The following is a 21,663-nucleotide window of genomic DNA, read 5'->3' as shown; positions in this document are numbered from 1 at the left end:
GATACTCCAGGGTCTGACATTGTTCATTAACATGTTTTTATGTTGCCCAAATGTAGCAAACATCTATACACAATAATTGCATAATGTTATGAAATTAATGTTATTTTAAATACATAAAGTATATAAATTATAAAAATATAAATCTATCATAACCAAAAGTTTCAGGTTGCTCTGATGCCTCTTTTCATTTACACAGAACTAAAACAATTGTCTTTTTGAAGTGGGTCAGAGCAGGCATATCAGATGTAATAAATATAATATGCTTGTATGTATACTAATTTTGGCAGGTTATGATTATATTCTATCACTTTGGATGTCATTGCTATTAGAGCCTTTAACATTAGCCAAAAAACAATGAGTATCACTTTGGTACACCAGTTTGCCAAAATTGCCCTCTTGCATCTTTATTGCGACACTGTTGGTAAACCCACTGCATTCAGTGAGAAACATTCAATAATATGCTGATGGAAAGGGCATGGAAATTGTATTATCATAAAATTATAGTGCTGCAGTATAATTTTGTCATCACGGCATGATACTTTGTGGTATAATTTTCATGATCAGATGCCTTAGGATTAAGAACAGGTTGTCTTTTTAAATGGATGTCATTGGAGGATAGGCTTCATACAGAGTTCAGTATGTTAATTATTTGTAAGTAAACAGCTGATTACTTTATGAATTGACAGCCTGTCTGTTAATCTTCAACCTGAGGGTCATAAGCTTGTTGTCATTGTTACTGTATCCAAATGAATTTACCTTCTTTCACAACACTTTTTCAGAACCTGAAACTGAACTCAATGATACTTTTATCCATTCATTACAGGGATTGCAGTTTGGCGAAATTCTGTTCCAGCGACGTGATTGGCTTTTGTTATAAGAGCTAGCCACTACTTCTAGATTAACCTAGACATACATGATCCTGAAATGTTGAATTTTCACCCATGCATTCATTTATACCTCAGTAGGTAAGTCTGTATATGAAGAGTTCAGATGCAAAAGCCTCTAAGTGCCATCTGAAATTTTCTTCTACAATGATCATTTTTATCAAGCTTGTGTATTTAAGGTCAATAATTTCACTTAAATGGCAATGCGAATTACCTATTAATTGTCATTTAAGTGAAATTACTTAACTTAAATATACAAGCTTGATAAAAATGATCATTCTAGAAGAAAATTTCAGATGGCACTCAGAGGCTTTTGCATCTGAACTCTTCATATATTGTTGTCACAAACAGCAGTCATTAAGCGTGTACAGATCTGTGAATGGATATGCATAAGGCTTCCACCTCAGAAACATCACTACCATGCTATCTATTTCTGATACAGAAAAGTTAGTTTATGCATTCATGACCTCTAGACTAGATTAATGTAATGCATTACTAGGCGGTTGTCCTGCATCCTCAATAAACAAGCTACAATTAGTCCAATATGCAGCCGTAAGAGTTCTTACCAGGTCAAGAAAATATGATCATATAACACCAATTTTATCATATCTACATTAGTTACCTAATAACAATCTTCGCGACCTCCGCTCTCATAACAGGGGCACTGCCACCGACCATAGTGAAGCGGACTCTCCTGAAGCGGGGAGGAGACCGCGCAAACTGAATCGTGTAGCCGAGCCTGATGGTCCTCGTGACCCAGCGGGACAGCCTGGGAAGCTCTAACCAGGCTTCCAGGAACTGTACCAGCGGGGTCATGCGGACCACAGACGTACCCTCGGTGGTGCAGCGAGGTGGAATGACCGGCCCAGGCATGGGTGGCATAGCGGGGACACGGTCATTAGCCGCGTCTTGCCAGAGGAGGCCAGGGGAGGACCAGCGCCCCACGGGGGCATGCTCTGGCAGGGGTCTGGCGACAGAGGGGGACGAGAGTGGCGAGGCTCGAGAGCGGTGCGCACTGTCATCCGAGAACTCTGTGTGCTCAGAGATGGGGAAGTGAGTTCTTTCTTTAACCACATTAGGGTGCTGCCCGTCGTGGGACGAGCAGCGGGAGTGGGGAAACCAAGGATTCTCCCCCGGCCCTCCACCGGGGGAAGGAGCGGCCCTGCTACCGTCTCCTGCAAAGAACTCAGTGCCATCTCTGAGCAGCCCGTCTCAGGAGCGCCGCTTTGCCTGCCGTTTAACGGGGCACGGGGCGGGAGCGGGCTGTGGCGCCTTCCTGCGGCGCCCTCCACGACGCGACCCAGATGGAGGCTGCTGCTGGGGCTGTGCGGGAGGGGCGGGAGCCGTAGGAGGGCGCCCTCGGCGGCGAGCAGACTGAGGCACCTGTGCAGGACGTGTTTGAGAGCCTCAGTCTGCTTCTGGGCGGTCGAGAACTGCTGGGCAAAGTCCTCAACCACCCCGCCGAAGAGGCCAGCCTGGGATATGGGAGTGTCGAGGAACCGGGTTCGCTCGGCCTCACGCATATCGGCCAGGTTGAGCCACAGATGTCTCTCCTGGACCACGCAAGTGGACATCACCTGACCCAGGGAGCGTGCGGTCACCTTCGTCGCTCGGAGAGCAAGGTCGGTGGCGGCACGCAGCTCATCAAAGAGCCCTGGGTCAGTCCTCCCCTCGTGCATGTCACGCAACATCTGGGCCTGGTAGACCTGGAGTGTTGCCATGGCATGCAGTGAGGAGGCCGCCAGCCCCGCAGCTCTATAGGCCTTCGCCACAAGCGTCGAGGAGAACCTACAGGCCTTGGAGGGGTGCTTTGGGTCACTGCGAGAAGAAGCACTCTGAGGACACAGTTGCATCGCAACAGAGCGTTCAACCCAGGGAATCCCAGTGTACCCTTTGGCGGCCACCTGATCGAGAGGAGGCAAGGCGGAGGAGGTCGCCGAGCGATCACGGGAAGACAAGGGTGCCTTCCAGGACCTCGTGACCTCCTCATGCACATCCGGGAAGAAAGGCATTGGGGTCACGCGCTGACGAGGATCAGCGGCGGCACCTAAAAACCAATCGTCCAGCCACGAGCGCACCGGACCAGGTGGCAGGGACCACTCAAGACCGATGGCCGTGGCTGCCCGGGAAAGCATGGCCGTCATCTCGGGATCAGACTCGGGCAATGCTGGGACACCCGAAGGTGGCAGCACAGCCGAATCCTCACTTCCCAAGGACTCCTGCCCACCTTGTGATGCAGCGATCGACATCACATCTTCCTCTGGAATGTGCACTCGCTGGAACTCGCTGTCACACCAACACTTGGAGAGAGGCTCGTTCGAAGAGAAGAGAGATGAATCTCAGGATTGGCTTGTGGAGTGAAGTACATCAACTTGGCTCCGAAGCGAAAACATATCTGCATGTTGCCAGCGCACTTCCTTATATACCCCCAGGGTGGGACGGAGATACGCTATGCAAATTCCACAGACCCATGGCATTTCATTGCCATTGGCTCATTTTATATACTCGAAGATGATAGGCTTTCTAAGCGAAACCCCATTCGTCGTCATCCGACGTAACTCGGAGTGACTACGAAAGGGAACAACGGGGGAGAGTGGATGAATCCATCTCAAAGCAAGAAAACAAGCAAGCAAGCCTCGCATCGGTTAGTTTTTATGTTTAAAATTCTCACAAAACCTGCAGCCAGGGGCACCATGAATAGCCTTGCGAGCATGAGACAGACCGAGGCATTTGGAAAATCTGAGGAGCAGATGGTGCGTTCACTATATCAAGAGTGAGTAACTTTGTGCTGCTGAAGGCGACGCCCGCGCCATCAGCCAGTATATTGACGTGATTCTATACGGGTTCAGACAATCAGCACCGCCCCAAGGGCATTTCCTATTGTCATGAGTGAACCTATGATAGAGAACATCATTGCGTCTCAGAATACGTCTCAGAGTTGATAAGTGGGAGAAAGCTTTTTTGTGATATACAACCATACCATAATATAATAAAAAAAGAATGGTCAATCAAAAATGAAAATTAATAAGTATGACAGCACATAACTTTTAATGAATGACTTTCTTCCACAATGCCAAGTTTTTCCTTCTCTTTGCAGGAATTTAAAATTTATATCATAATATTTCATTTCATTTATTCTAGAAATTATAGATATTATTACTAAGAATAATTATAAAGATATAATTAGTGGTGCTTTGTTAGTTAATGATTCAATGCTTTTGAATGAATCGCAAAAGTGAAATTGTTACGTTCAGGTCCATTGTTTCACTTGTGAACAATTTGGTGTTTTCAACAATTCACTTGAATTGATGATTTAATGACATGCTAATACAAAACGGTGGTCAATTATCGCCACCTATTCACAGAGGCCAACAGAAAGTCACATATAGAGTCAAAGATTTACTGGCATGATTGTCAGGCATTTACAACACCATTTTTTTCAACATTAGATAACACTATTTTACAGTGTCATTGTTACATGATACATGTACTTACTGCAGTAATAACAGTAAATTATGCACAATTACATACAACTAACCCTAAACCAAACCCTTATCCTAACCCTAAAATACACCATAAAGTAAAATTACTCAGTACTTAGATGTACAATTGCATTGTAACAAGGACACTTGTAAAAGTGTAACCAAACATTAACTGAAAAAAGAGATACATAATATAATATAATACTAGAATAATGCCAGTTTGTCCAATGGCTGATCAACAACAGGCAGGCCAGATTTATTTCTGACATTGTTTTTTATTTATGTTGTTTAAAGTATGTTATGAAAAATACATAGTTTAATTTGCTACATATCCCTGCAACATTTGCATGAACATAGCCTGAAAGTTACTCAGGAACCGAACATTTGGGTTAGCGCTTACTCTAAATTAACTTACCTAGTTAAACTGCTAAATCTCCTTTCTTGAATACACCCTAATGATAGAAATCTGCTGTGCTACAGTAAATAAGGGACACATCCGAAATGTGCAGTATTGTGGTCCTGCAGGATCAAGAACCATCACTCAACCATCAGCCCCAAGCAGATCTGCAGACAAGTTTCCCAAATGATCCTTGTGACCTCTGAAGGACACTCAGAAGCGAAGACCAGGAGACTTGGTTGCATCTTCAGCAGGATTCTTTATTGAGAACACGAGCTGTCGGTAGCTGCAGTCATCAAGTCTGACTACGGGAACTTTACATGGTATCTTATAGGCATTCAGTGGGCAGTCCTTAAAGGTGCTGACAGTCCTTAAAAGTGTTGACCTTACACACAGCCTTAGAGATGACCACTAAATCAAATAATTTAAAAGACAATACAGGAAATTGCCTCAGACAAAAAAAAAAACGGTACCCCTCAATTGTATAAACATCACATGGCCACAAGAACTAAGACTATGTAAACATTCACACATAGTTTGACTCTCAGTAGTAAGATCAAAGACTGACAAAACCCCTTCAATGGAAACTATATTGAATCTGATCAGTAAATTGATGCCCAATACTGTGTAGTTCACCTTAGTTTTTCATGTGATGTTATGTAAGGATGTAGGATCAGCAGATCTTTAATTTGTAATCCTACACCTCCATCGGATGGACAACTCATGCCCCTGGTTGAGCCTGTTCCAGAGGTCTGCTTTGAAAATGCGACAGGGGCACACTGTTACACTTTTCAGGGAATCGCCCTACCAATGGTTTATTTACAGTTGTCTCTGCATATACAAATAGGATAGGAGAAACTATTTTAACAGCCAAAAATGACACCTCAGCTTTGTATCAGAGCCTTCATCTCTAATTGAAATGCTCATGAGAAAGCCCTCTGCAGTAGAAAGTCTGCAAACTCTCTCCTACGTATCACACGCTGCATTTTGAAGGTGTTGGACGAAACACTAGAGAAGGCCATCATGCGATCTTTCAGTTCTTGGAAAGATCCATCGCGAACGAGCTGAACTCTCATTGGTCCGATGCTGCCCTTCATCCTGAAGGATCTGTAGATGTCAGAGTCCTCCTGTAGGCAGTGGTCTAACTGTTGGATTTGAAAAGATATCTAAATTATGAGCAGTTAAAGAGAAGGGTTTCTTAAAAGTTTTTTAATGAACATTATAGATAGTCACCTTGTATCTTTGTTCCTCTGAGAGGTTCCTCACACCCTTTAGCTCAACAAACACAAGATAATGCGGCTGAGATATTCCAGATGCATTGCCTACAGCAAACACAAATAACAAATTAAATGACAGGTTTACTGCACGTATTTCCATTTCAGTATTATACGCAAGATCGATCTTAGGAAAATTCAAGTTATGTTCTAGATTCATTACAACTTGTACTCTATTTACGTTGCAGACAGGGTCAAAATTCAATCACACTAGTCTTATGCTGACATGTATAATGATCAGGGGAGGGTTGAAACGAAATTCCAGTCCTTGAGGTGCTGGATGCAGCCTGGAATCATAAATCACACCATGTTTGCTCATATGGCCAGAGGAGACCGGCCCCTCGGCTGAGCCTGGTTTCTTCCATGATTTTTTTTCCCCATTTCTGTCACCTGATGGATTTTGGGTTCCCTGACACTGTCGCCTTTGGCTTCTTTAGTTGGGGACATTGAACTGACTCAAGCTGAATAATGACACTATTGTCTTCTGTAGAGCTGTTTATAGCTGCATTGAAATCATTTCATAATTGATGAACTGATGCTGTGTTTCCTGTTTACCATTGTTAAGCTGCTTTGAAGCAATCTGTATTGTAAAGTGCTACTTAAATAAAATTGCCTAGGCTGTATATCAGGGGCACCTGTAGGATTTCATCTGAGGGTATGCACAGATGGGAAAAAACAATACAAAAAAAAATTATATACACTCACCTAAAGGATTATTAGGAACACCATACTAATACTGTGTTTGACCCCCTTTCGCCTTCAGAACTGCCTTAATTCTACGTGGCATTGATTCAACAAGGTGCTGACAGCATTCTTTAGAAATGTTGGCCCATATTGATAGGATAGCATCTTGCAGTTGATGGAGATTCACATCCAGGGCACGAAGCTCCCGTTCCACCAAATCCCAAAGATGCTCTATTGGGTTGAGATCTGGTGACTGTGGGGGCCATTTTAGTACAGTGAACTCATTGTCATGTTCAAGAAACCAATTTGAAATGATTCGAGCTTTGTGACATGGTGCATTATACTGCTGGAAGTAGCCATCAGAGGATGGGTACATGGTGGTCATAAAGGGATGGACATCGTCAGAAACAATGCTCAGGTAGGCCGTGGCATTTAAACGATGCCCAATTGGCACTAAGGGGCCTAAAGTGTGGCAAGAAAACATCCCCCACACCATTACACCACCACCACCAGCCTGCACAGTGGTAACAAGGCATGATGGATCCATGTTCTCATTCTGTTTACGCCAAATTCTGACTCTACCATCTGAATGTATCAACAGAAATCGAGACTCATCAGACCAGGCAACATTTTTCCAGTCTTCAACTGTCCAATTTTGGTGAACTCGTGCAAATTGTAGCCTCTTTTTCCTATTTGTAGTGGAGATGAGTGGTACCCGGTGGGGTCTTCTGCTGTTGTAGCCCATCCGCCTCAAGGTTGTGCGTGTTGTGGCTTCACAAATGCTTTGCTGCATACCTCGGTTGTAACGAGTGGTTATTTCAGTCAAAGTTGCTCTTCTATCAGCTTGAATCAGTCGGCCCATTCTCCTCTGACCTCTAGCATCAACAAGGCATTTTCGCCCACAGGACTGCCGCATACTCGATGTTTTTCCCTTTTCACACCATTCTTTGTAAACCCTAGAAATGGTTGTGAGTGAAAATCCCAGTAACTGAGCAGATTGTGAAATACTCAGACCGGCCCGTCTGGCACCAACAACCATGCCACGCTCAAAATAGCTTAAATCTCCTTTCTTTCCCATTCTGACATTCAGTTTGGAGTTCAGGAGATTGTCTTGACCAGGACCACACCCCTTAATGTATTGACGCAACTGCCATTTGATTGGTTGATTAGATAATTGCATTAATGATTAATTGAACAGGTGTTCCTAATAATCCTTTAGGTGAGTATATATGCTTGTGTTAAAATTTTAGTTCTTTTTTTTTTGGAGTACATTTAGCATTCATGTAACTATTATTACACACTTCAATAAGACTCTGTACACCTAAGCAGAACAAAGGCGCCTCTAGACACGTTTTAAAACACAAAAATGGCACAAAAAACAACAAAAATGGTCAAAAACACCCATCTAGTGCATGTTCACAGGAAAACAACTGAAAAACAGCGTAGGTGACACAAAAATCCTTTCGGTGTGAATGGTCACTTATTCACATGACAATTCTCTCTGAAAATGAAGTTACCTCTCAAAAAGTAGCCTCGTGTCTCCATTGCTTGTAGGTGAATATCTGCTGTTGTATATATTTGTCTAAATTGTAAGACCTTGGAACATTCCTTTAAATGACAAAGAATTTGATGAAACTCAAACATTACCTAGAATACCACTCTCAACACAGCTGTAGTCTATGAGTCTGGATCCTGGCCACTGCGTCACTGTCCTCTTAAGGGCCCTCAAAAACAGCGATTCAGACACTTTCTCACCACGCACGCTCAACATCTGACCACGCCTGAACACACGTTAAAGAAACAATAACACAGAAATATGTTTTTAATTGATTAGATCAGTGCTTCTCAAACATTCAGGTACTAACTTTGATAAAATTTTCCAGCATTGGGAAAACAGAAATCTGTAAGTAAGAATTTGTAGTGTGAGGACTGTGAGCAGCATACATAATGCCATATTCTGCTGCAGGGGCAAACAGAATAATAATGAATCTGTTCAGTGTTATCTAATCACACCATTAGATAATATATTACATTAATGCATTTGGCAGGTGTATTTATCCTGCATTTAAGGAACACATTCCATCAATTTCATGCATTCCCTGGGACATGAACCCATGATCTCAGCGTTGCAAGTGCCAACACCGTTTGTTCTACAGGAATGGAGCTACAGCAACAACAAAAAAATATATATTTTATTATTTTTTAAACAGTGTGAAATAGTGTTGTGCTGTGTACCAATGTGTATCACAGTTTAAGAACCACTTGATTAGATAATGTATAATAAACATGAGTACCTATACTGAAACTCCACTTTTGGACACTGGTTATGAAACCCGACTACTTTCACAACATCTCCAATGCGATGCCTGAAAAACATAGATAAACACTTTAGTAAACGTCTAGTACGTAATTTTACCAATATTTTACTTTTCTAAGTTTCTAAAATCTGTTTATTGTTTCTCTGAAAAGACGGAACAACAATAGAAGCCCACGTTGACAAGCCGCTATGTGAGACATTTGTATTGGTCAAAACGTCTGGAGAGAAATAACGCAGACACTGTGCAAAGATGAAATTGTTGTATATGTGTATGAAATCGAACATACTTTGAAAAGCTAAGCGTCTGCTGTACACACACTAAGAGTATCTGTCAAAACTGAAGTACACTTTGGGCTTAAGCAAAAAAAAAAAAAAAAAAAACCTGTTAAAGGATGATTTGTAAAAAGATACAAAAGACTAAACATTTTATATGAATTGAGGAAGAAGCATTGCACCAATACATGATGCCATTAAAAAAGAAGAAGAATTGAATTAGTTGTAGCCTATTTGCAACGTAAGTGTTGTTCAGAGTTCAGTGAAGATCAGGTACATTCCTAGAAATTGTCCATTCAGATATTTTAACAACATCCACTTCTGCAAAACTCTTAACATCGAATGAAAATATACTTTGACATTTACTTTGTAATTATAACTGAGGAAAGTAACGTAATATCTCCATGGAAAGCAGGGTGTGTAAAGAAAACCAAGTAAATGTAAAGCAGCAGGATCATGTACCTGACCTGAATAATCCTGAGGCATTGGTGACCAGCAGCTCATAGTTGTTTCCTTCTTGAAGCTGCTCTATCAGGAGAACTTTGGGCTGCTCTAAATCCAGATCCTCCTCTGGTATAAACTCAAAGAACATGGAGCGGGGACACAGGAGATACTGTCTGCTCTCCTGCAGAGGCCACAGGTTCACACCTATCAAGCCTGAAACATGAATTACAGATTATTACACACAACTAACGCATGTATGTGAGCTCTACTCGCTGCAAGTATATGCTCCATTCACAACTTTGCTGCTGAATGTTTGCTGTACTGAATAGTAGGCATTGCTAGTTCTCAATAATTTTTTAAAATATTGACCCAGCGCCTGGACAGAGATACACTGCTTACTGCAAGGAATAAGACACTCCACTATAATAGCTGTCGCTGCATCAAGTTGCTCTGCATTGGCATAAAGTTTGATGAAAAGCTCAACACGTCCAAAACTAGTTACGAAGAGTCAATTGAAAATGAGAAAATAATAGAAAATGAGGTCTCTGCCATTTAAATTTATAAAGAAATATATGTAGTGATGGTATTTTCCAGTGCTGTATTGAAATACATTTAATCTACATATAGCAGGAATTTAGTTCAAATAACTGTATTTAACGTATTACCGTTAATAAAGACATAGAAAAACATTTCTATTACAACTTCAGGTAGTGAATTGTGAAGTATTCCAGACACAACTGTTTGATTTTGAATTTAATTTAGATAATTCTTGAAGTCAGAATTCAGTGCATGACATTATCTTCAGCAATCTTAGGGAATATGTTACGAATAACACATAAAATATTAAAAACCAATGCTTATCATGGCTTATTTCTTTAATATATCACAATCCAATTAAGAAAGGGGGTTTTCTTCCGAGGTGGCAAGGGAGGCATTGCGTCTTTTTTAAAAAACTGAATGAGAAAATAATCTACAGTACAAAAAATATTACATTAAAAAGTGTATAAATCTCCTGTTTTTCTAAAGCGGCAAACCAACATCAGCGGTTAAAATTTCGGTAGGAGGCAGCGTCCCTCTTGCCTCCCCTTTTATCTCATGCATAACCAAATAAACGCTGGTTTATGTCAAGTCACATTCGAACCTGAAATGATCTGTGAGGGTTTTTTAGTGAACAATCAGTTTGATGAAATTAAAGGTACATCTCTATGTCTGTGACCATCACGACACCTGCAGTGTTAACGGAAATTTGATGACTGATGATCCGAAAATAAGTTGACTATTAAAAAGAACAGCTTAACATCAGTGCATAAATAAAAAGTCTTACTGTGTTCTTGTAGTTACTGTTTTGAATAAATGTTTTTAAAAAAATGCTTTAAAAGCACTAACTTGATGAGAAATATTTTTTTAAATAAATGAAACATTACTTACACTATTAAGAAAACAACAACTAATACAATTCTAAATAATGTTTATTTAACCTGAAAAAAGTGTCAAAATTAAGTGTAACTGGAACATAAAACAGTGTGAACTTTGACTCCTCATTTTTGAACACCACTGCACAGTACTGGTAAACACATACACACACACGGAAACACACCTTCAGTGGCAGCGTAGAAAGGGGAGTAGAACGGGACATCTTTACAGTAGTTCTGTCTTAACATCTCCCCATAAATCTGGTTTGAGCCTGAGTCCACTGCCAGGACCAGGTGTAACTTGGGCCATAGTCTGAGTGCGATCCCCTCAAAGCCTTTCTCAAACTGGGCTGTGAGCTCAGTGGCTCTCACTGGATCTGGCTTCATCAGCTTCTCTAGAGCACAGCGCACGTCAGCCTTCAGGTTCAGACCGGAGTTGATCCTGCCCACTTCCACATCCACAACAAGATCTTTCCAATGTTCCTAAATGCAGATGAACACAAGGTCATGGGGTCTATCTGATATTCAGAGTCAGATATAAAACAATGAACTGATCGGACAAATCTAAGAGCGGGACAAGAATCTCAAGCATATTATATGTTGCACTCTATCTAGCTGTATTCAATGTTAGAACATATTTGAACAGCTCATTACAAAAAAGTATTCATGGTATCACTACTGTGTGTTTTTCTTTCTTTTTTCCTTTTGAACATGAGCAGTGCGGTCCAACAACACTGAAAACCTGGAATTATTTGTCTCTCTTTAAACCAGGAAATAAACTAAGTTTTGAATTATGATTTAAAAGGAATTCTGCATTATTCCTTGGTCACTGAACCAAAGAAATTTTTGCATTTCTGTTCATCAGATGGCTTTATACAGTGTGGTCAGTGTGATCTGAGGCCTTGTATTTAAACCTTTAAAAACAAAGTTTTTTTTAAGCTTTATTAACAGAGAGAAGTTATGAATAATGTAATACAGAAGCATTTCCATAAGTGATCTCAGACCTTTAGTCCTCATTGTACCTGCAGGGTTCTGAAGGCATAAAAGACGGTAGAGCAAAAGTTGGATTCCAGCGTGCCGAGATTGCGGTCCTTCAGCCCAAACAGCAGATGCAGATACAAGGCGTCTCTCTCATTCAGCACCTAGAGACAAAACAAACAGTATCTTTTAGATTCTGTATACTAGTGTTCTGATCATACAGAGCCTATGGTTAAACACATTTCATTTTAGTTGGCAGGTACTTTTATCCAAAGTTACTTCCATTGCATGCACAGCAGCTTTGTGGACTCCAGCTGCATGACTTGTACTTGAGGAACAACAGCATAATTAAACATAACAATCAGACATAATCAAAGAAGACTTAGGATTCAAATTAAATAGACTCGTAAGCAGATTGTACGAAAACTCATGAATGAGATTCATATGAATTTATTCCAACAACTAAAATTGTGTTGTTTCAGTTTTCTATTACGTGCATAAATGAATGCAGCAAATCAGTGATTCACTGACAGCAGTCAAGGCTTTTTTTGAAGGCACACAGTTCTGATAGACTACCATTTATTATGGCAATGATTTTATTTGTTCTCAGCATTGGAATTAAAACTGCAGAAACAAGTGTGACAGAAATAAGTGTGTTCATCAGTGTTATAGTTTTGAAATTCTGCATTTTAAATGTAGTTTCCGTTCATTTAGTTTTTATAATACTTTTAATATTTTATGGCTGCTACAGTTAACAAATGAATTCTATTATTAAAGACTAAGTGAAGGGAGAAAACAAGGTAGGATTAATCATTTAACAAATGAGTAAATACAGAAACAATTGGACATACTCAGAAAACCTGACAACAGAGGACTCAAGAAATAACAAGGAAACTTGAAAAACAGAGACATCATGTGACAAGCACACTGTTATGAACTGCTCTGAGACTTGAAGGTTGGGATCCAGACGCAGCTTTATTTGAGGGCAATCCAGAGGCGTAATGCAAAGTACAGGCTAGGGTCATACACAGGCAGGCAGTCAAAACAAAGAAACAAACAAAACAAACTAACAGGCAGGGACCAGAGGCAAGAGAGTAATCCAGGGACCAGAGGCAAGAGAGTAATCCAGGGAACAGGGCAAGATATCAAAAAACCAATAAACAAGAAAACCAGGGAAACGCTCAGAAATGCAGTGAAACACTTAACAAGACTTCGCGGTGAGTGAATGAATGAACGTGGTATAAATAGACAGACTAACAGGATGAGACAGGTGAATGCAATCAGTGAAAGAGGTACAGGTGAATGTGATCAGTGATAAGTGATGATGAGTCCAGGCAGTGAGTTATGGGAACTGTAGTTTGTGAGTGAATAGGAGAGTCCTATGTGGAGTGCCCTCTGGTGGCTCTCAAGGGCACTCCAGCTGGTGATCGTTACATAGCCCCCCCTTTAAGGAGCGGATTCCAGACGCTCCTAAACTGTCCAGGAGGGAGGTGGAGCGGAGGCGGACCCGGGGGTGGGATGGAGGGCCAGGCCCGTGGAGCGGCAGAGGACCTGGATACTGCAGCAGGATGGGAGGCCAGGGCGGATCAGGCTGTGCAGATGACCAGGGTGGAGCAGGCTGTGCAGGCGACCAGGGGGGAGACAACCCTTCAGGCGGCCAGGGCGGAGACGACCATTCAGGCGGCCAAGGAGGAGACGAACCTTCAGGCGGCCAGGGCGGAGATGACCATTCAGGCGGCCTGGGCGGAGAAGACCCCTCGGGCGGCCACGGCGGTGAAGGCCCCTCGGGCGGCCACGGTGGAGGAACTGGAACTGGCACCACCGGAACTGGTACCACCGGAGCTGGCACTGGAACTGGCACCACCGACTCAGGAACAGACACAGACACTGGCTCAGGAACTGGAACAGACACAGACACAGGAACTGGAACAGACACAGACACAGACACTGGCTCCAGCTCAGGAACTGGAACAGACACCGGCTCAGGGAAAGGCATGTCGGCAGCCATCTCTGTAGAGGGTAACTCTGCTGAGGACACTGGCTCGGCGGAGACCATCTTGTCCCGAGACACTTGCTCGGCGGCGACCATCTTGTCTGGAGACACTGGTTCGGCGGAGACCATCTTGTCCGGAGACACTGGTTCGGCGGAGACCATTTTGTCCTGAGACACAGGCGTGGAGTCGGCCATCTTGTCCAAAGACACAGGCGTGGAGTCGGCCATCTTGTCCGAAGACACAGGCGTGGGAAGAAGAAGAGGAACAGATTCAGGCTCAGTATCAAGATCAGATTCAGGCTCAGGAACAGATTCAGTCTCGGCGGGACGAGACACTTGACGGGCGGACGTGACGTGAAGCTCAGTCTCTGGATCGGCAGAAGTGACGTGAAGCTCAGTCTCTGGATCGGCAGAAGTGACATGAAGCTCAGTCTCTGGATCGGCAGAAGTGACGTGAAGCTCAGTCTCTGGATCGGCAGAAGTGACGTGAAGCTCAGTCTCTGGATCGGCAGAAGTGACGTGAAGCTCAATCTCTGGATCGGCAGAAGTGACGTGAAGCTCAGTCTCTGGATCGGCAGAAGTGACGTGAACAGTCTCTGGATCAGCAGAAGTGACGTGAAGCTCACTCTCTGGATCGGCAGAAGCGACGTGAACAGTCTCTGGATCAGCAGAAGCGACGTGAACAGTCTCTGGATCAGCAGAAGCGCACTCTGAGCTTGACGGGACCAGCGGCGGCGAGGGCTTTGAGCTGGTTGGGACCAGCGGCGAAGAGGACTTTGAGCTGGGCAGGACCAGCGGCGAAGAGGGCTTTAAGCTGGGCAGGACCAGCGGCGAAGAGGGCTTTGAGCTGGGCAGGACCAGCGGCGAAGAGGGCTTTGAGCTGGGCAGGACCAGCGGCGAAGAGGACTTTGAGCTGGGCAGGACCAGCGGCGAAGAGGACTTTGTGCTGGACAGCGATGAAGAGGGCTCTGTGCTGGGCAGCGATGAAGAGGGCTCTGTGCTGGACGGGACCAGCGGTGAAGAGGGCTCTGTGCTGGACGGGACCAGCGGTGAAGAGGGCTCTGTGCTGGACGGGACCAGCGGTAAAGAGGGCTCTGTGCTGGACGGGACCAGCGGTGAAGAAGGCTCTGTGCTGGACGGGACCAGCGGTGAAGAAGGCTCTGTGCTGGACGGGACCAGCGGTGAAGAGGGCTCTAGCCTGGCAGGCATGTCGCCTGCTGTCTCAGGCGCGGCGGGCATGACGCTTACTGCCTTGGCTTCGGCAGATCTGGCGTGAAGTGCAGGCTCGGCTGGACTGGCGTGAAGGGCAGACGGTGACATGGCGTGCCACGGAAGGAAGCTCTCCAGACATCTGGAGAGTGCCTCTCTCCAATCCAGACCGGAGAGATCGGGGAGCTCCCTCGGGTCGACCTCCTTAGCCCCCAGCCGGTAACACAACTTAATTGCCTCGTCCCCCAGAGAACAAGAGGCAGCGAGAGGAACAAACCCCCAGGTATACTGGAACAGATCGAGGCTATCCAGGGCCAAGGCTGCGATCTGTCCAGCGAACTCCCGGCTCATGCTGGGAAGATCAGGCGAGATCTGTACTGCTGCATTCCTGGAGGTCATAGCTGCTGGATCTGGGTGTGGCGAAGTCTTCTGTTATGAACTGCTCTGAGACTTGAAGGTTGGGATCCAGACGCAGCTTTATTTGAGGGCAATCCAGAGGCGTAATGCAAAGTACAGGCTAGGGTCATACACAGGCAGGCAGTCAAAACAAAGAAACAAACAAAACAAACTAACAGGCAGGGACCAGAGGCAAGAGAGTAATCCAGGGACCAGAGGCAAGAGAGTAATCCAGGGAACAGGGCAAGATATCAAAAAACCAATAAACAAGAAAACCAGGGAAACGCTCAGAAATGCAGTGAAACACTTAACAAGACTTCGCGGTGAGTGAATGAATGAACGTGGTATAAATAGACAGACTAACAGGATGAGACAGGTGAATGCAATCAGTGAAAGAGGTACAGGTGAATGTGATCAGTGATAAGTGATGATGAGTCCAGGCAGTGAGTTATGGGAACTGTAGTTTGTGAGTGAATAGGAGAGTCCTATGTGGAGTGCCCTCTGGTGGCTCTCAAGGGCACTCCAGCTGGTGATCGTTACACACACACTAGGGGTGCTTCTCATTTCTAATTTGTGCATCTTTGTTTCCTTTCCTCGTGTCTCAGCTCCACCGCCTTAGGATGCGAGGGAAGAAAATGAGGACAGAGGAATCGAAGGAAATCTTATTTTAAATTGGAATATTCTTAATCACTCGAGCATCGCTTCAAGGAAGCTCGACGTAACCAGAGGAAGATGTGGATCTTGCACATAATGATAATTCCTCTTGAACCTAAACTGCAGAACTCATCCTCTGAGAAAATATTTCTCGACGTGAAAAATGATCAATGATGCACACTTTCGTTCCGTGGTAGAACTGTCCATTAGCTAGTTTGAAAAAGTCAATGACAATACTGTATAACCACTGCTGCTCCATACTTTCACATGAGTATAATTTAGATCCAACACTAATCAAACATACAATAAAAATCTAATTAATATTTTGAGGATTACTTGAAAATTACAGCCAGGTGTGTTTGATTGGACATTTTAGCACCCTGTAATGGGGGTGGGGGACTATGTATAAAAAGTATTGTCATTTGTACAAGTTGAAAGCAAATCTATGAAAATGGCCTTTAATAAAACCTGACAACATGCGCTTTAACCTGTGAATTGTTGTGAATTGTTTGATTACAATTCTAAAATTCTACAAATCTAAAACAGTGGAAAACAGAGGAACCTCTCATGATTTGTCTCTCTTTTCACCTTAACATTTACAAATATTATCACTGAATATCATGTTAAATTCATATTCATCTATCCCCTACCTGATAGACGGGTGCTGGTGTGGTGTACAGATGCAGCATGTGTCTAGAGGAGGCAGGGGTTGAGGAGTTGGGGCCAATGGGAATACCTGCCTCACTCTGACGAAAAAGGGGCGAGTAAAAAAGCTTCAGGGTCTTCTGGAGACAGTTGGTGGCTGGAAAGGCTCGACTCATAGCATCTAGACAAACAGTCACCCCCTGCCAGAAAAGTGCACAAAAATAATAGATTACATGCCCACTGATCCTCTCGAGCCATCTGGGAAATGTACAAAGACCCTTGCAACAACCCCAAACTTGTTGCTAGTCGGTCTGCATTGGCCCATTACTTCTAAAACTCTGCTCCTAAACATGTGTTAAGGAATCTGGCAGGTTTCTCCATGTTTTTTCACTGCCTTCTGTGCAACCAATCACACTGAATAATGCATTTCTACAATAATGAATGATAAATACTCTGACCGATAGAAAGACAGGGGGAGTGTTTGGAAAACCTGTTTAAAAACTTTGGTGTAATGCTGACATAACTTTGTACTTGTAAAAAATGTTTATGTGTGACCTGTAGAAAGAATTCCGTGTTGGTGTCTCTGGTGCTCAGAAGCATACGGCTGGTTCCAGACGTTCCTGATGTCATTGCCAGAATAAGAGGCTTCTCCGATATTAAAACCTTCTGCTCTCCTTTAGCCACACGCTCCACATACTTTTCATAATGGTCATAATCCGTGACTGGATGGCGCTGTCGAAATGTTTCGGTGTCTGAAATGATAGAATAAAAACTGTCATACATTTCATGACAAGATGGTGTCATGTCCCACAGGTAATTTCCATTGCCTAGAAGCCAAGAAGTAAAAAAGAATTGCTCCACATACAACAGATTTTTTTTTTTCTGTGAATTTTTTTCAATGAAAATATACTATTGTCTAAGATTCTAATATATGTAGCCTAAATAAAATTAACTATATATCTAATATACGTAAATTAACTATACAGAATATCTGTGGCATGCAGTCAGAGCCTTCAAATGCTTCGGGAGAAGGGCGATAAAACATTATAGATTCAAAAGCTATGAAACTATATTTTGCACTTTCAATAAAAACCTTATGCATTTAATAATTTACTAATGCATAAATTATAAACTTATTTAAATTAATAAATAAGTATATCAATGTAAAATTTAAATGTTATATTTTTCATAAATTTTGTGGCTGCCACAAAACACAAATGTGATAGAAATAGTGGTAGAAACTGGCCATTAGCCAAATAAATAAAAATTTAACAGAGGCTTTAGCTAAATAGACAACTAAAAACTGTCACCCTGTTAATACAGTGGGTGGACTGAAATCAAAACGAGGGACTGAAATCAGAAGATTTATCTTATAATCGGCCATGCCAGAGAACCATTATGTCAAAAGTAGGGACTTTAAAAATAGGGCCCCCTCACCCAGACTATCCTTCCCCTAGTCAAGATGAATGTTGACAGTAATAGTTTTACACCTAGTTTGCCCCAATGAGTTTAAACATCTGGGTTTCACTCTGAGGAAAAGTGGCATCATGTTCAGCCACCTGTAAAGAAAAGGTTCACCCTCTCAACTTTTTATATGAGTGAGTGAAATTTGAGACAGATGGGTGCAGAAATAGCTGTTTTTGGCATTTATCTTGACTTGCTGATCCTGATAATATTTGTAAAAGTATATCAAATAAAGCTTTAGGGAAATTGCCTGATATCAAGAGGTGCAATACCCCAATCAGAGTTTTATACTTGTACAACATCAAAATAGTCTGCAGGGTTATACTTCATTTTCCCAACCAGGCAAGACAGAGTGAAAGACCGGATAGGTAGTCCTGATACTCAGCCAGAAAAAAATTAACAATTGCAGACTCTCATTAGACATAAGAACAGGTTAAAGACCATTAGATTAAAGTATCCAGATCAAAAGTTTAGACTGATCAGTTACAGTAAGTTTGGTCATAGAAAATAATCAAAAATAAAGTTTACTTAAGAATAAAGTGAAGCTTTTACATTTAAACACAAAAAACATGACATGAGTGATTATAATTTGATTAAATACTCAATTATTAAATCGAAATAAAGTGAGTATCAAATCTAAAATTGAACACCCCTGTTTTGATATAAATAATAAAAAAGAGTACTTTTTACATTTATTATACTGAACACGCTTCGAAATCAATCACCTTTGATTGATCCGAAGTCGTAGAGTTTGCCGTAGACTGTGTCGGAGTGTTTGCGCAGGCGCATGAGCAGAGTTTCCTCCTGAACGCGATGAACGTCCTGAGTGTCTTTCTCCAGTTTGTTTCTCTGGCGATTCCCCAGCCAGCACACTGCCTTCATAGCAGCATACTGAGCCAGAAGACTCGATATGGACCGATTCTCGATCTTTATCTTCCATAGAAGAGCCATACAGCAAAGACACAGGATCAAAAATGAGCCTGCAGGAGCTGTTACACAAGAACATAACGCATAGCATTGACTCTTCCCGAACGAAAGAGGGCGCCAATGCACACATCAACATTTAACCACAGACAGCACAGGGTTTATGTATATGTAAATATAAAATGTATACAACTTACAGTTATGTATATATGTATTAATCATTTATAGCCAAAACATAAAACAACCATTTAGGTGTACTCAAAGAAAGCCTGGTCAATTGACACTATTCTAAGTAACAAATTCATTTTTTGGATTGACAGCTCCTCACCAAGAAGTGCTGTAGCAGTACCATAGTACGCACAGCGATGGCAATACCTTGACATAAGCAAAAGGGACCACACCAGTTTGAATGTACATATAGTATGATTATCATGTTTCTTTTTGATATTGTATGTAACGGACAGAGCTACCAATAAACTATATTGTTATCACAGAAACAAACTCACCACATGTAAGGGTCACGGCCAATAAAGCAATAAAACATGGTAAAATGATCCACAAATGTTGATGTGTCCGAATCATTGTGACGGACAGTATTATTGAAAACTGAAACCAAACACTAACACCAACTTCTTCTTCTGTGCAACACGGTAGGATCAAGCGCGCCACCTACTGTTCGTGTTCAATGCTGCCACCAAAGTCCCCGAAAAGGCAAGTGCTGCTCACTGCAGAAAGGATGTCCAGCTCCCCTTCTCTGGACGTCATGGGTTGAGCTTGACCCATAGTAGTCCAGCTCCACCTCTGAGGATCTAACGGGTAGAGGGATGGGGTTAGGGTGTGGTTGGACCTTCTAGTTCCACCCATTATGATGCACCCAAATTACATCTAGAGAGCTGGACGTCCAGAGAGGGGAGCTGGACTTCAGTCTCCACCCATGGCTCTGCAGTGAGCAGCCTCTTAAGTTCAGTTGACAGCCTTTACAGAACCCATGAAGCTAGCTGAACAAACTCAGGGTTACAGGAGATGTTTCAAGTTGACAAAACCAAACCAATCAGGCTTTGCTGGTACCATGATACTGCTGATCAACTTTTTCTATCAAATCAGACTTTGATCATGAGTTCATGAGAGTAACTATGGAGCGCAAGCATATGGAACTTCTCACTGCTAAAAATGTATATGTTTATGAAAACTGAAGAATTTAAATGTATTTACACAGTAAGAAGAAAAGAGTTGATGAAAAAGGATGATGAACAAATATCAGTAAAATAAGTTAATTTATATAATTAGATTTTATATAGATAATATTTATAGGTACACAGCAACCCAAACATGTAATTTTAGTCATTTTAAAGCTTGACTTTATATATTGATTCTAAAGCTTATTTATATATGTAAAACTAAAATTATAAAATCAATTGTTAAACTAATTTTGGATTAAGGGAATAATTATAATATATACAATATAAAATCATAAAAAAAAAATTAATTACATGATTTTATGTCCAATCAAAAGCTCTTTAGAATCAAAAGCACCCTACCCCCTATACTAACCATCTTTTCTTTTTTTTTTTTACTTTACTGTTAAATAGATGTATCTCTAGTTTTACAATATAGTTCACAATATAGTTATTTTGGTTATCTTATTCTATATCTTTGTTATTAAAAATAAGAACAAATATACAAAAACACTTAGGACAAATGCAATATAAGAAAGATACAAATGAAATGAGCAGGGCTTTGAGTTTTTCATGTACAAGTCTATTTAACGGTAGAAATCAAGTAATACAGAAAGTGAATAATGAAATATTAATAATAAAACAGCATTGCCTTCACAGTATTAAACAAATATACATTCATATTAAAGCTACTAAAGGTATTCAGTCAAGAGCAGTGAGTGTTTTTCTCTTTTTCTTTTGTTGTTTAATTAATGAGGACAGACAGCAGCAGCAGCTTTATTAGGCTGTTCACTTAAAGAACTAATGCTTTATCGCTTTAACACATCAATATATTTACTATATATAGCGCGGCTATATTTACATGCCACGGTATAAACGACAGCAAATGTTATAATTAATTTAAAATATAATTAAATGGGAATTATATCATGCAAAATTTCCAGTTGAAGTGACGCATTCTCATTTTTTTTTTTTTTTTGCCATTCTCTTTAAGCATCAGCATCTTTGCGTCAGCCTTTATGACGTCACAAATAAATTGTGTCACCTATTACAGTATT

At 41.8% G+C, this 21,663-nt stretch overlaps 1 protein-coding gene across 1 annotated transcript; it reads right to left on the bottom strand.

Annotated features, from left to right (window-relative positions):
* Window positions 1-5,002: 5,002 nt before the first annotated feature.
* ghdc (GH3 domain containing) lies at window positions 5,003-20,086 on the bottom strand. The gene is made up of 11 exons (XM_084135841.1): window positions 19,937-20,086; window positions 19,232-19,495; window positions 17,598-17,794; window positions 17,048-17,242; window positions 12,190-12,309; window positions 11,353-11,650; window positions 9,779-9,968; window positions 9,016-9,087; window positions 8,369-8,502; window positions 5,997-6,085; window positions 5,003-5,908 (listed from the first exon to the last, which is right to left on the bottom strand). Exons 1-11 carry the CDS (start codon window positions 20,010-20,012, stop codon window positions 5,687-5,689), a joined length of 1,857 nt encoding a protein of 618 aa, XP_083991967.1. The 5' UTR covers window positions 20,013-20,086; the 3' UTR covers window positions 5,003-5,686.
* Window positions 20,087-21,663: the final 1,577 nt, after the last annotated feature.

This window comes from Abramis brama, assembly GCF_963993115.1.
Source record: "Abramis brama genome assembly, chromosome: 14".
NCBI lineage: Eukaryota > Metazoa > Chordata > Actinopteri > Cypriniformes > Leuciscidae > Abramis > Abramis brama.
This window is presented reverse-complemented; position numbering and strand designations above follow the sequence as displayed.